This window comes from Mastigoproctus giganteus, chromosome 3, assembly GCF_048544385.1.
Source record: "Mastigoproctus giganteus isolate SK-2022 chromosome 3, ASM4854438v1, whole genome shotgun sequence".
Lineage (NCBI taxonomy): Eukaryota > Metazoa > Arthropoda > Arachnida > Uropygi > Thelyphonidae > Mastigoproctus > Mastigoproctus giganteus.
Window position 1 is genome coordinate 112414540 of NC_143577.1, and position 12712 is coordinate 112427251.

The following is a 12712-nucleotide window of genomic DNA, read 5'->3' on the forward strand; positions in this document are numbered from 1 at the left end:
ATTATTCGCATTTCAACAAACAACAGTAATGGCTGTTAAAATGGAATGCGAAGAGAGCCGAAGGAAATTCAAAACTTGCGCGATTAATTTCCAATTTATTATTATTTTTAAAATTTTTCCGATACATAACTATGCTGATTTTAGATTTACAAAAGAATAAAAAAAAGTAGTGTCATGTATTTGATTCAATACTGAATAAAGTAATGACACTTACTTTTTTAAAGAAGCAATAATTAATGGTAATGGTTGTTTGTTGCATTAACAAGATATAATATTGTATCGAGAAGGATAAATTACATTAACATATAACTAGGGGGCTTCGCCCCCTGCTCGCTGAGTTCGCTTCTTTTGTTAAAATAAAATACATAAATACGTTACATACTACGAATACATAAATACGTTGCATATGGAAATCAAGAATTGTACCGCGTGATCATGCTAGATCAACAAAGCGCGTGCACGAGGTTTATGTAGCATGATCGCGCTTAAGAGAAGCTTGTTTTACCACAGTAAAACAAGCTTACCATATTACCACGTGACCCGCATCCCCCTTCTCCCATTGGCTGAATAGATATCATTAGGAGGAAAATTATTTTAATGTATAGAAAGATATACCAGTGAGAGATTATGAATATTAATGTAATTTATCCTACTATTGATACAATCTGAATATTGATATTGATAGTCAAATGGATTGAATTATTTTATTTATTCCTTTTTTTTTCAGAAGAAGTCAATATTCGTTAGTACTTACAGTATGGGGAAAGACTGGAGGCATCTAATATTCCTCCTAATTCTGGCAGGTAAGCATATCTTTCATTTAGTAAAAAGATATTTCAATCATTGTAATTCTAAATACTCATTAGTAACCAGTTGTAATAATCAAAGAATGTCATATTCATTAATATGGTCTTTAATTTCAAAAAAAGAAAAACTCGGACCCATTCCAAACAGTTATTCTTCCTTTTATACACACACTGGATAGTTCATTGGGAACCTCCCAACAGTAATGTGTAGTCTCCCTCTATTTACCCCTGGAACTATAAGGACACCGAAATAGATTTCAACGACACGAGGTAATACTATGCGATATGTTGCGCCACGATTCGAGTAGATCCCCCTTGATTAAGCGATCTCACCCCCACAAATGCTCCATTGCAATGAGATTCAGAAACTATGAAGACTAAGAAAATATCAACGAAATTCAGAAACTATGCCAGCCGGAGAAATATTTACTATGGACTAAAGTACTGATTAAAAATAATTATTTGAGATTATAATTTTGTAGGAAATTTTGAAACAATATATTGTGCTCTGTTAACATAGCTACAAGAAAATTAATTATATAAGTAATTTTAATTTTTTTAGGTTGCTATTTGTAAAAAAAAATAAAAGACTTAAATGATGCGTGATGTGGAAGTTAATTAAAATTACATTAAATTAAACAAATAATACATAATTATTCTTCACTTTAAAAGCAACAATATCGTAATAGAATGAATGTTCTGATGTGCAGTTTATCAACACAACAGAGTCATTAACGAAGTGTTGCTTTGAAAACATGGAGTTAATAATTATATTAAAAGATTTAATTAACATGACCAGTTATAGTGGAGGTTTCAGGCATTTAAAAAAGTGTCCTATATAACGTTATTAACAAAAAAAAAAAAAAAACAGCCCTAATACCGATAAGCTGGTTCCAGCCTTAATATCTACGCCAGACATAACGGGTGCATGGCCGGTTTCATGTTATTTTCACTATGCACTGGTCCTCTCATCGGAAATCACTGGAGAAGACAACCCTTTTCCAGTGATCCAAGTGGAGGAGTCTCTTTCCGTTATGTATAGCTGGTATTTCTGCTACTATGCACACAGCTTGAACTAGAAAATATCCAACGGATCGTGCGTTAAGATCGCTGTCCAGTAGTCCTGTTGCACTCAGATGTTATTGGGACCAGCGTGGCCTGTCTGTGCGCCTTTATGATCTTGACCAGTTTCTGTTGCCCGAGGCGTCGACCACTCGTGTGTGGTCGACGCCCACAAAAACCACCAAAAGCTGGTTTTTTCTGGATGCCCTTTTTCATTGTCAGGAAATTCGATGTACATTTGCATGAACACACCACCCACGTCTGCTGTTTTCAGACACTGCCTCCTTCTTTCTAGTCTTTACTATATCCATGGTCAAAATCTATTTGGACGCATCGCTTGTATATTTTCCATGAAAAAAGACCCTGTAAACGACTAAAAGATGTCTGTCGATAGTAAATAAACAGACACAGGCCACAGACAAGTGGCGTTGAATGGGCAAAGGTACACTCAATTTCCTTGGAGGGGAAACGGTGCTCCTAATAAATTGTTCGTTGAGTGTATATTCTATTAAGTTCCCAGGTAGTTATTGTTTAAAATCTGAATGTCTGGAGTCTGAATATCTAAAATCTGGAGACGAGCGCTGTTCCGGAATGATTCGGAACGGCAGTTTCTTTTAAAGCAGATCATTATATTTGAAATAGTAGCAAACAGTTTCAGTATTAAACCTACAAAAGTAGTAGGGTTTAATACTGAAACATAACTGATCACTGAAGCAGCAACACTTGTTGATAGCAGAGTTCAAATGTGTTTGGTTCTAAATTTGGATAGGAGGTTTTTTAACCCCTTTACGAGTCGAAAGCCATGTTTTCTGCAGATGAAATCAGGATATAAAATTCATCGCAGGTATTGAGACAAGAGCTTTCCCAAATGATCGAGAATCAAAGGAAGTACAGTGTCTTTTCTATTTCTTTTTCATAACTATTAGGAATGTTATTTTTTTCACAAATTTCCCATCATAGTTCCTGTACTAGGTGATTTCTGTTTTCCTGGATGACAAAAACCAGCGCCAAGACAGGAAAACCAGAATACCAGATCTAGAGATGATTAAAACTTTGGAAATGGGACTAAAGATATCGTATAAGAAACAGTCTGCAAAAGCACTTACGAAATGGGAGTAATGATATGATAGGATATTGCTGCACAGAGACAGTATTTCGAAAAAGAATACGTGGGTGTATTGAAAGAGAATTCCTCATAGTATATCCATTTTTTTATCAAGGGAACGCCCTCCGAATATAAGTATCATTTGATGCGGGAAATTAAGTACCACGATATATCGATACAGCTGAAGTAAAATGGTGTTTATCTATTTTAATGGATGGATCCGGTTTACCTATATCCTTTGAGTTCATTATACTGGCGTATAATGAAATAACAAAGCACACTTCTTAACTAAGCAAAAAGAAAACATTTTCAGAGATTATTATTATTATTAGAAAGCGATATTTTACCGACCGGAAACTGCACTGGATTTGTGGCTAACTGAAGACTCATGTTTAGAAAAATAACCAAAATATATGTCGGCATTAAGAATTACGAAGCGATGCAGTACTACCGAGCGTTACATGATTCAAAACGGATTTTAATTATCCTTAAAACTCATTTTGACGTTTTATTCTCTTCATTGAAGTTTTAACACGCTTTACTATTAACTTAATTGTCGTCCATGCTAAATAGCATACTAGCCCCGCAGGTTGCATAATAATCTGCAACCCATGGCGTATTCTTGATAAAGCATATGTTTAAAAAGCTTCATTGTACGAGGAGATGGAGTAATTAATGTGGCTTCGAAATGAACGCTTATATACAGGGTGATTCAGGAGGAATAGTAAATATTTCGGGATGTTATAGTATCGATTATTCTGAATAAAAAATTAATAAAAAACACGTGGCCAATTCTCAAAAGATACGGAGATACAGCTGTTTGAAACTGGGGCGCACAAAGCCATTATGAGAGGTATTAAAGAAAGACAAATAACTTATTGTTTGCATTTATTGACTTTCTGAATGATATAAAACAAATAATTTACAATTTTTTTAGAGTTCACAATAAATATTCGAAAATCCCACCACCAACCTCAATGCACTTTGCAACTCTTGTTGTAATATGACGTGTTGTTCTTCTGAGGTAGTTTTGGCGTTCCTTTATGAGGGCAGTAGCACCCAAAATACGAGCGAGCAATTAGTCTCTTGTATTCATCTTTTCTTTGTACACTACTCTTTTCATCCATCCCCACAAACAAAAATCTAACGGGGTGAGGTCTGGAGGCCAATGAACAGGACCACTGCGGCCGATCCATCATTCAGGGAAAGTTCGATTTAGATATTGTATCACCAAACAGATATAATGGGCAGGAGCTCATGCGCCACGCTGAAACTGCATACCAATACTTGTAGCCAAGAGAACATCCTCCGATAGTAGTGGAAGTTGCAGAAATTCTAAGTAAATGGACCCTGTAAGACGATTTTGTAACACAACAGACCCAATCAACTAACTGTTGACGATACCGTACCACACGTTTACAGAGAAGCGATGTTCAAAATTTGTTTACAGTGGAATGTGGATTTTCGTCTGACCACCTATGAGAGTTCCACGTGTTGTTGATACCGTTACGGGTGAAAGTAGCTTCATCTCTTAACAGTGTTAATGGAATTAATCGGCGATTAGCATTTACCCACCGTTGGACTAAATTCCAATCGTCTGGTGGTTCAAAATGTTGCATCTGCTGTATTTAAAATGGATACAAGCCGTGCTCACGTAATGTTCGCCATACTCTTGTCTGCGGAATACCAATACGCGTAGAAATATTTCGTGCGCTAATAGTAGGACTACGTTCTACCGACTGAAGAATGTGTTCTATTTCATCCACATTTTGTTCATTTGCACGTTCGAAGAAATATGAGTGCTGGCAACTGTACCAGTATCACGCAGTTTGGTGTAAACGCACTTGAATCCTATATTCTGCGGTTAGGAAACTGTCGACGGTATTTTCTACAAGCAGCAGTAGCACTTCCACCACAATAACCGTAGACAAACATCATATCGGCATATTGAGCATGTGTGAAGATGTTCTTAACAACACTTCTAACACCAAACAGCGTCAGGTTATAACTGCTTCTTGGTGACATCTCATTCAGGGAGCTGTATGCACCAGTTTCAAACAGCTGTATCTCCGCATCCATTGAGAATTGAACACATGTTTATATGAACTTTTTTACTCAGAATAATCGATTCTATAACCTCCCAAAATATTTACTATTCCTCCTGAATCACCTTGTATATACTTGGTGTTTCAAAAATGATGGTCAATAATTTAAAGGTGAAGAGTACAAACTAAAATAAGCAAAAAAGTCCCAGTGAACATCGGACCCCAAATGAACCGTTTTCGAGATAATGCACATTTTCTGTTAAGATCCGCCACTGACCATGGGAGTTGTTGTTGTTGTTGTTTGGTTTTTAGGAGCATTAGCAACTAAGGCCATATTGCTCCGGGATATGCGGTGGTCATTCCCTGACCTTTCCGCATCCTCCATATTTGGTGGTGACGGACTCGAACCCCGGTCTAATCAAGAAGCGTGTGCTATGCACTGCTGCTCCTTCCCACCTGGCTACGGAGGCGCCCGACCATGGGAGTACTGGTTTAACAAAAAGCTGTGAATCCTTTGCTAAGGGTGATTTTATTAAACATAAGATAATACATTTTTAATTTTTTGTTTCAACACCACAGGATTTTACAGATGTTACATGTTACAGGATGTTCTTCTAACATCCTTTCCTCAACATCATGTGTTATGCTTCTGGGCCTATGTGCTCGTACTCCATGTGCGAGGCGCCCATGTTCTCTAAGGCGTTGATGTACCCTGATGAATGTGCGCTTGTTGGGCTGCCTTCGGCAGGGAAATGCTTCTTGGTACAAACGTGCAGCCTCGAGTGCACTACCGTTGACTTTACAATACATGAAGTGCATATCCTCATACTCTTCGTTGTTGTAACCTCTTTCCATGTTGACTATCCTTTGACAAGTACTAGTAATCCTGCTACGTCTCAGAGCATTGAGAGAGCGGAAACGGAAAGAATGAGAATGAGCATAACCTAACCTAAACAAAGAAGTCAGTGGTGGATCCCAACTCTGTATAGTTCACTTTGTCAGTGGTGTATCCCTACTCTGTACAGTTCACCTTGTCAGTGGTGGATCCCAACTAGAAATGTGCAATATCTCGAAAATGATTCACTTAAGGACCCATGTTTACTAGGCTTTTTTTTTTTTTTTTTTGCATATTGTGGTCTGTACAGTTCACCTTTAAATTATTGACCATCACTTTTGAAACACCTGTATATACATATTTAATTACCATTGAGAGCGTATATTTCGCATGATAATCGATTAATATAATGTGAATTGTTTCTTCCTCTATATTGCAGCCTAGGTGTCAAATGTGTTATTAAAAGTATCGAAGGAAAAAAATCAGAAAAACTATCGATCAGTGATTTTCATTTATTATGGTCTTAATCAAAGCTGACGTTTTTTTTTATTTTTCCCAACTTCTATCTGCTGATGAGATCTTATGGGTAATTCAGTTCAGGTGGAAAAGTAACATCAGGATTCGTATAGGCCAGGAGTGGCAAACTTAATTTGTGATGCGATCTACTTTTTTCCTTCAAAATGTGCCGTGATCTACCATCTCAAAAATTTCATTGCACAAGGTGCACAAATCGAGGGATGATTGTATATTTAAAATTCGTCGTGATCGACAGAAATTAAATCCGCGATCGATTCGTTGGCCAACCCTGGTCTAGGCTATTGTTGTAATGTAATGTGTGTGTTAAGCGCTAAAGCAACTAAGGCTACGAAGCGTTCAGTAGATCTATCTGTCTTGCTGGACAAAAAACCCCAGTTTCCGAGAGAAAAAGCAAAGCTTCGCCCGAGAAACTGAACCACATTGTGAAAAAGCCCATAAAAATTGCTCAAGTCATCGATGGATTTCGAAATCAGGCTTTCTACCCGATGAGGGGACGACAGCGATTCTACTAACTGTATTTCCCCACGAGGGCGCTTCTTCCGGTAAAACAGGAATTGGTTTGTAAAAAAAAAGTGTAGCATATACAAAGTGTGGTCTTTCGCTCCATTTGTTTCAGTGGGTTAATTTGAGATTTGTCTTTCTACAAACATTAAGTGTAATAGATTTTTTTACACCCAAGTTTTCGCTCCATGAACTGCACAAATCTGCTGATCAAAGTATTGAACAACCAGATCATAGATCCAGAAGTATTCGTTAAATTCAATGATTAAGTTAAATTCAAGTTTAAAGATGCTAGCCAGGTAATTTTGGCAAAGTATAGGATGGAAACTCCAAACTGGGTGTCTTGACTATAATACCATGGCCTCTCTCACTGATTCCATGTCTTTTTTTTTTTTTTTTTGTAATCTAGTCTTAAGAAATCGTATATTGAATTGGATTGAAGGAAGAAATCTTCTTGCTGTTTTTAATTAGAGATAATTCAATGTTTGCGAAACACAGTATGAAATTTCCAGGAGTACTTAAATGAACTAGAACGAACAAAACACACCTATTATCCCGTTGCTAAATTTTACTTTCATACCATCCTGAAGAGAGTTTAATCATTCTTTTAACTGCTTTTGTTTCGAAACCATAGCGTACACGAAGTGTGGAAGATAGTTTCCATTAAACGTCGGTAAAGAAACACCTTCACCAGACGGGTGAGCAGATAACGGCTTTTACTACAAGTGCTTCTTTAGGAACGTGTGTCCTACTTAACGACGCGATTCATAATCTTTAGATGGTATCAGACGAAGCACGAAAAAGGTACACCGGAATGAAAAAGGGAGCGTGCGAGAGGGGAAAGAAAGAGAGATGTATCAAGGTTAGGGCGTCAAACCTTACTCGGATATCTGAAAGACCCAGATTTTTAATAAGGGTGGCACGTGATTAAACTTTTAGATCCCTCATACGCTAACTCTATATGAAGCGAAAAGCACAATGTTTCTTGACTAACCATCCCATAAAATAAGAATATTTTCAAAGAAAGCCAGACATACTCAAGAATTATTTAGTGAGCCTTATTTTAAAATTTGGCCTGAAATGCCTGACGATGGGATACTCTCTGATGGAAAAAACTGCATCGTATGTTGCTGAGGGAATCTAATTCAGAATTTCTACTTCAAATATACAGAGGTTAAATTGCAAAGGCAGCAAACGTTAATTTTATGGCAATGGCTTTCACCTCAAATCAGAAGGAAAAATAAAAGAGACCATTTCCAAACTCTTCCATAAGTTTCGAACGCAGCTGTTCTCCTCGAGGCTTTACGGAACTGTCTTTATTTTTCGATGATAAAGAAAGAAAAGTTAATGAAAATTCACTAGAAACTCTGTAATCTCACGACACATTTCTTCTTTCACTTAGATACTTCTCGACTTATACCCTCTGCCATCCCCCCCCCCATCACAGAAGATTTGTAAATTTATCCCAAAGCGAGACAAGCCTGGATTCGATCAAAGAATTTGATACTTGATGTAAAGACGTGTAAGATTAAAATTTTTAACTGTCAACATTTATCAATATACATTCTAAAAGATCTGCAAATACAGTCGACTTTTCAAAAATACTTTATTACCAAATCGACTCAATAACAGATTACAGAATTGCTGACATTCTGCCGAGAAAGGTAAGAAATATATAACATTATGATTAATTTAGTTAATATGTAAACCACATTGGTGTTGATAAGCCTTTTTTATTTATATGTATCATATATGATTCTGTCACTTTTTGTAAAATGAATTAAAAAATATGAAAACAAAAACAAATTCAAAGTTTTGAAACTCTACTCGATCACGTATGCTAAGAAATAATCAGTGATATATTGTGCTAAGTGTACCCAAGAGGAGCAGAATAAGAGGTATTGATATTACAGAGGAGAGCTTAACAGAAAAACTACGGAACTTGAAAGTGAGTAATGTACCGGAAATGGTACAGTATTTGGCTGATCTTATTCAAGAAAACTGAGAAGGAGTGGGACAAACCGTTATTGTTAACCGCGAAGTTAAACTGTGGACTCAGAATTAAACCTTTTGGAGAAGTGCCAACGTCACATCAGTCCACAAGGTTCTAAGGATGAGAAAGGTTAACTATAAGCTGGCAGTTTTACCTTGGTGGCTGGAAAGGTCATGAAGTTTCCTGTCAAAAGTGCATTACAAGATCGTCTTGAGAAGTATAATATCCTAAATGGAACAGAATACAACTTAATAAAGGAAAGTACTTCCTGACTAACCTGATGAACTACTATGAAGTAATCGCACTGAAGTTCGATGAAATAAACAATTCTACGCATCGACTTTATCAAGACATTTGACATGGTCATCCCATATGGGACATTGCAGTAGACAAGCTGGAGATTGTTGATATACGATACAATCAGACATGAAGGTTACCATGCAGCGGCCACAATGATTTTCTTTTTGAATCTAGGAAGCAGCAAGTTAGTACTTCGTTATACACGTCAGTGGTGAGAATACATTTTGAATATTGTCTTCAGGCTCAGAAATCACATCTAAAGGACAGCACTGAACTTGTTGGCGACTTACATATTGAGAATAGCAAAGGAACGTGCATATGAGAAGAAATTACAAAGATGTGGGTTATTGATCTTGGAAACTAGCAATCAGAAAAGTGAATTTAATTAAAGTGTAGTGCGCGAGGCACTAAGGGGGGGGGGACAAAATGAACGAATTAGTACATTGTAATAGAATACAAAACCGGAGAGAATAAATATAAACTATTAGGGAAAAACTAGATGATTGGACGTAATGATGTTTTGTCAGCGTGTTATCGACTACTGGAATAAGCTATTTCCTGGGCAATCGAAGTCTCATAGTTTTATCAAGCTCTTCTCACCTTCTTGCGAAGGGAAGCGTACGATGAGGGGGATGTATGTTGCACAGAGAAGATTTGTTTGGGGATTGATATAGTATCCTCGCTTCCTTGTATCTTTTTACTATATTGATACTAATATTATACCGAAACACATGAAATTTCATTTATTTACTGTACTACTCTATGCCATCCGTTTCTGACCTGCTTATAATATCCTCATTGAAATCTACATATGACAACTTTGCGACAAAGCGGTTATTCAAATGGGTGATTTTGTAATTAGAATTTTAATTCTAGGCAGTATCACAAACTCGATTCTTCGTCAAGATTTTTCGAAGGAGAAAAACTTGCATTCAATAACGGTTTTGATAACGCTTACTACCGTATATTTATATCATTGGTTCACCAGATAATAGGGCGGAGACGTTCCTTCAAAATCATGAGTGCGGTACTGCAGAAATTGTACTTTTTTACTTTAGAGATCTTCAGAGGGGCTTCTAAATCTTTATTACTGAATCTTTGCTTAAAATCAGAAATGAGGTACGATAACACTATACTGAAACGAATATATAAATCATAGCACCCCCCATTGTTTATAATGCGTTTCAGTTAAAGCTTCCAATGCATACTACAAGTACCGATGCCAGCAGTTTGTTTATTTAGGCCACATGATAGGCTGTACTGGGTTGAAAGCAACTATCAATCACTCATGTTGTGTTAAAAACATCGATACGTGCTATGTAATTTTTTTTAATTCTTATTTTTGAGGTATTCAAGCGCATAAGAATTTTATAATACCGAACGGTAATTGCCATCGATACCCCAGATTGACAAATCGCGAGGATCGCTTCGTTGTAGAAATGAAAGCATTCTGAGCACACCTGGGCAGTATACTGAAAACATGGCTTTTTGGGGTTCACTGTGCGACATGTGATCGGTCTTATTCCTATGAACTGGTTTACGAAAGGTTTAATCGATAGGTCCGGATTTCCCAATAAGGCACCCGTATGCAGTCTGGTTCAGTTGCAGAAGCCAGTCACCGCAAACGATACACGTGATCAGACGTGGGTATTTCAATTATTTCGTGCCAGACATGTAGGTCGGTAGAGTTAAATAAACAATCGGCAACCTCGGTCAAACGTGCTAAGATAAAAGTCAAAACAAGTAAGTACAGCCATAGTTTTCGTATCTTTATTCTTTGTGGTAAAGAAGTAGGAGTCACCAGGGAAAAAAATCAGCGGCGAATGAAAGAGAAAGTACGACGGGATTTATGTGTAACAGTTTTTCAAAATTCTTATCCCATTGCGAAAGTATCCGTGAAGTTATTTTATAATTAAACGTGTGTCAGATGAAATATCTCCCGTTTCTAAAAGACCATGAAAACTGGGTCTGCTTCTTTTTATTCTCCTTGGGCTTTATAATGGAATACGTTTAATCTACATTTTCTTTTTGTTTTAAGAACATCTTAAAGAATAATTAGCGGCATTTTCGCTTTAATCACAAATAATCTCACGAACTCGGCCTGCTTCTGTCGTCTTCAAGTAGCAACCAGAACCTGCTCCGTAGTTCCTTTTCGGCGACAGGCCATGACACAAATCTCCTAACACGGGTAACGCCAAATACCTCTCACTGCGACCGAGTACAATACCCATCTTCTGGGCAGATGTCATATCTCACGTGCTACTGTTTCCTCCTCCGTGAATCGTTGCTGATGCTGATACGCCCTCTACGGGTTGTCAGACGACATTCTTGCCGCATTCTTGTTCAACTAGCAGAAGACACAATAAGGAAGGAAAGTGGAAATTAGCTAAAAGAAACTATTTGATTTCTCTGTTTCAAACAAGAGCGAAGTGGGTTTTCCTAAAACTTTTCTTTTCATTAAGCCGTCCTTCTTCAGCTTGGAATCGTACGTGGATCTTAAAGAAAGAAATTTGTCGAGTGACGTTTGCCCAAAAATGACCTATATAGTGGTTGGTGTGCTTGAAAGCGTAATAGGTAAGGTGGTACTTATTTCCTAGTAACACACTCAGCTACATACACAATGAGCCAGTAACCAGGTTCAGCTAACACCAGTTTGGGTGAATTAAAGATCGTTGCCTCAATAAACAATAGATTTTTATAAGCGAAATCTTATATTTTCTGAAGTTTCAGGGCAGTGGCACATTTTTAATAACATAAAATGTTTATAGCTCTCATATTGGGTTTTGCTCTACATGCAACATTCTGAGGAATAAATAAAGATTAGAAATAGAACAAGCAACAATAAAAGATCAAACGTAATATCTACATTTCCATTCATACGAAATATTTATTTCTACATACGCGCTATCCGATTAATAACAATAAAATCATATAAGGAAGAACGTTGATATTTTATCATTAACCATTAACATTATTTTACTGCAGTTTTTTTTTTTTTTTTTTGATAGTTGTTGGCGCATCGGCTTCTGTGGCCATATTGCACCTCCCAAGGTTTTTGCAGTACGTTGATCCAAGCCCGAGGCGGGAATCGAACCCGTTTACTGCAGTGAAACATATTCTAAAAGCGAGTAAAGAACAGTTATCAATCGAGAAAACAAATAAATGTAAAAAAAAATAATAATAAAATAACATAAATAAAAATAATAGCGGGTAAATTATTTTTAAACTTTTTTTTATCAGACTTTCAACTGTGTTGAAGTTCAAAGACACAATATTATTGAGCACATGGAGCAAGATGCCATTAAAAAAAATAAAGGAACTGTTTGACTTCATTCTAATGACTAGTCACGTAAAACTAATTACTGGTCTCGATCTTTTTTTTTTTTTTTTTTCAAGTTGTGTGCCACCTGTTACCGATATTAGTCATATGTTCTGAGGATTGTCATCACAATATCAACCAAGAAAACACGTGACTAAACCATACGACAGCTTAGAAAATTACGTAATACCCAACCAATATCTTTAATG

The 12712-nt window shown here is 36.8% G+C and overlaps 1 protein-coding gene across 1 annotated transcript in view; it reads left to right on the forward strand.

Annotated features, from left to right (window-relative positions):
* The window catches only part of LOC150088226 (uncharacterized), a 71459-nt gene that overhangs the window by 23505 nt on the left and 35242 nt on the right, over positions 1-12712 (forward strand). Inside the window, exon 2 of the mRNA XM_090369396.1 lies at positions 728-803. Coding sequence (XP_090225522.1) covers positions 758-803 — 46 coding nt within the window. The 5' untranslated portion in view covers positions 728-757. The remainder of the gene's footprint in view (positions 1-727; positions 804-12712) is intronic.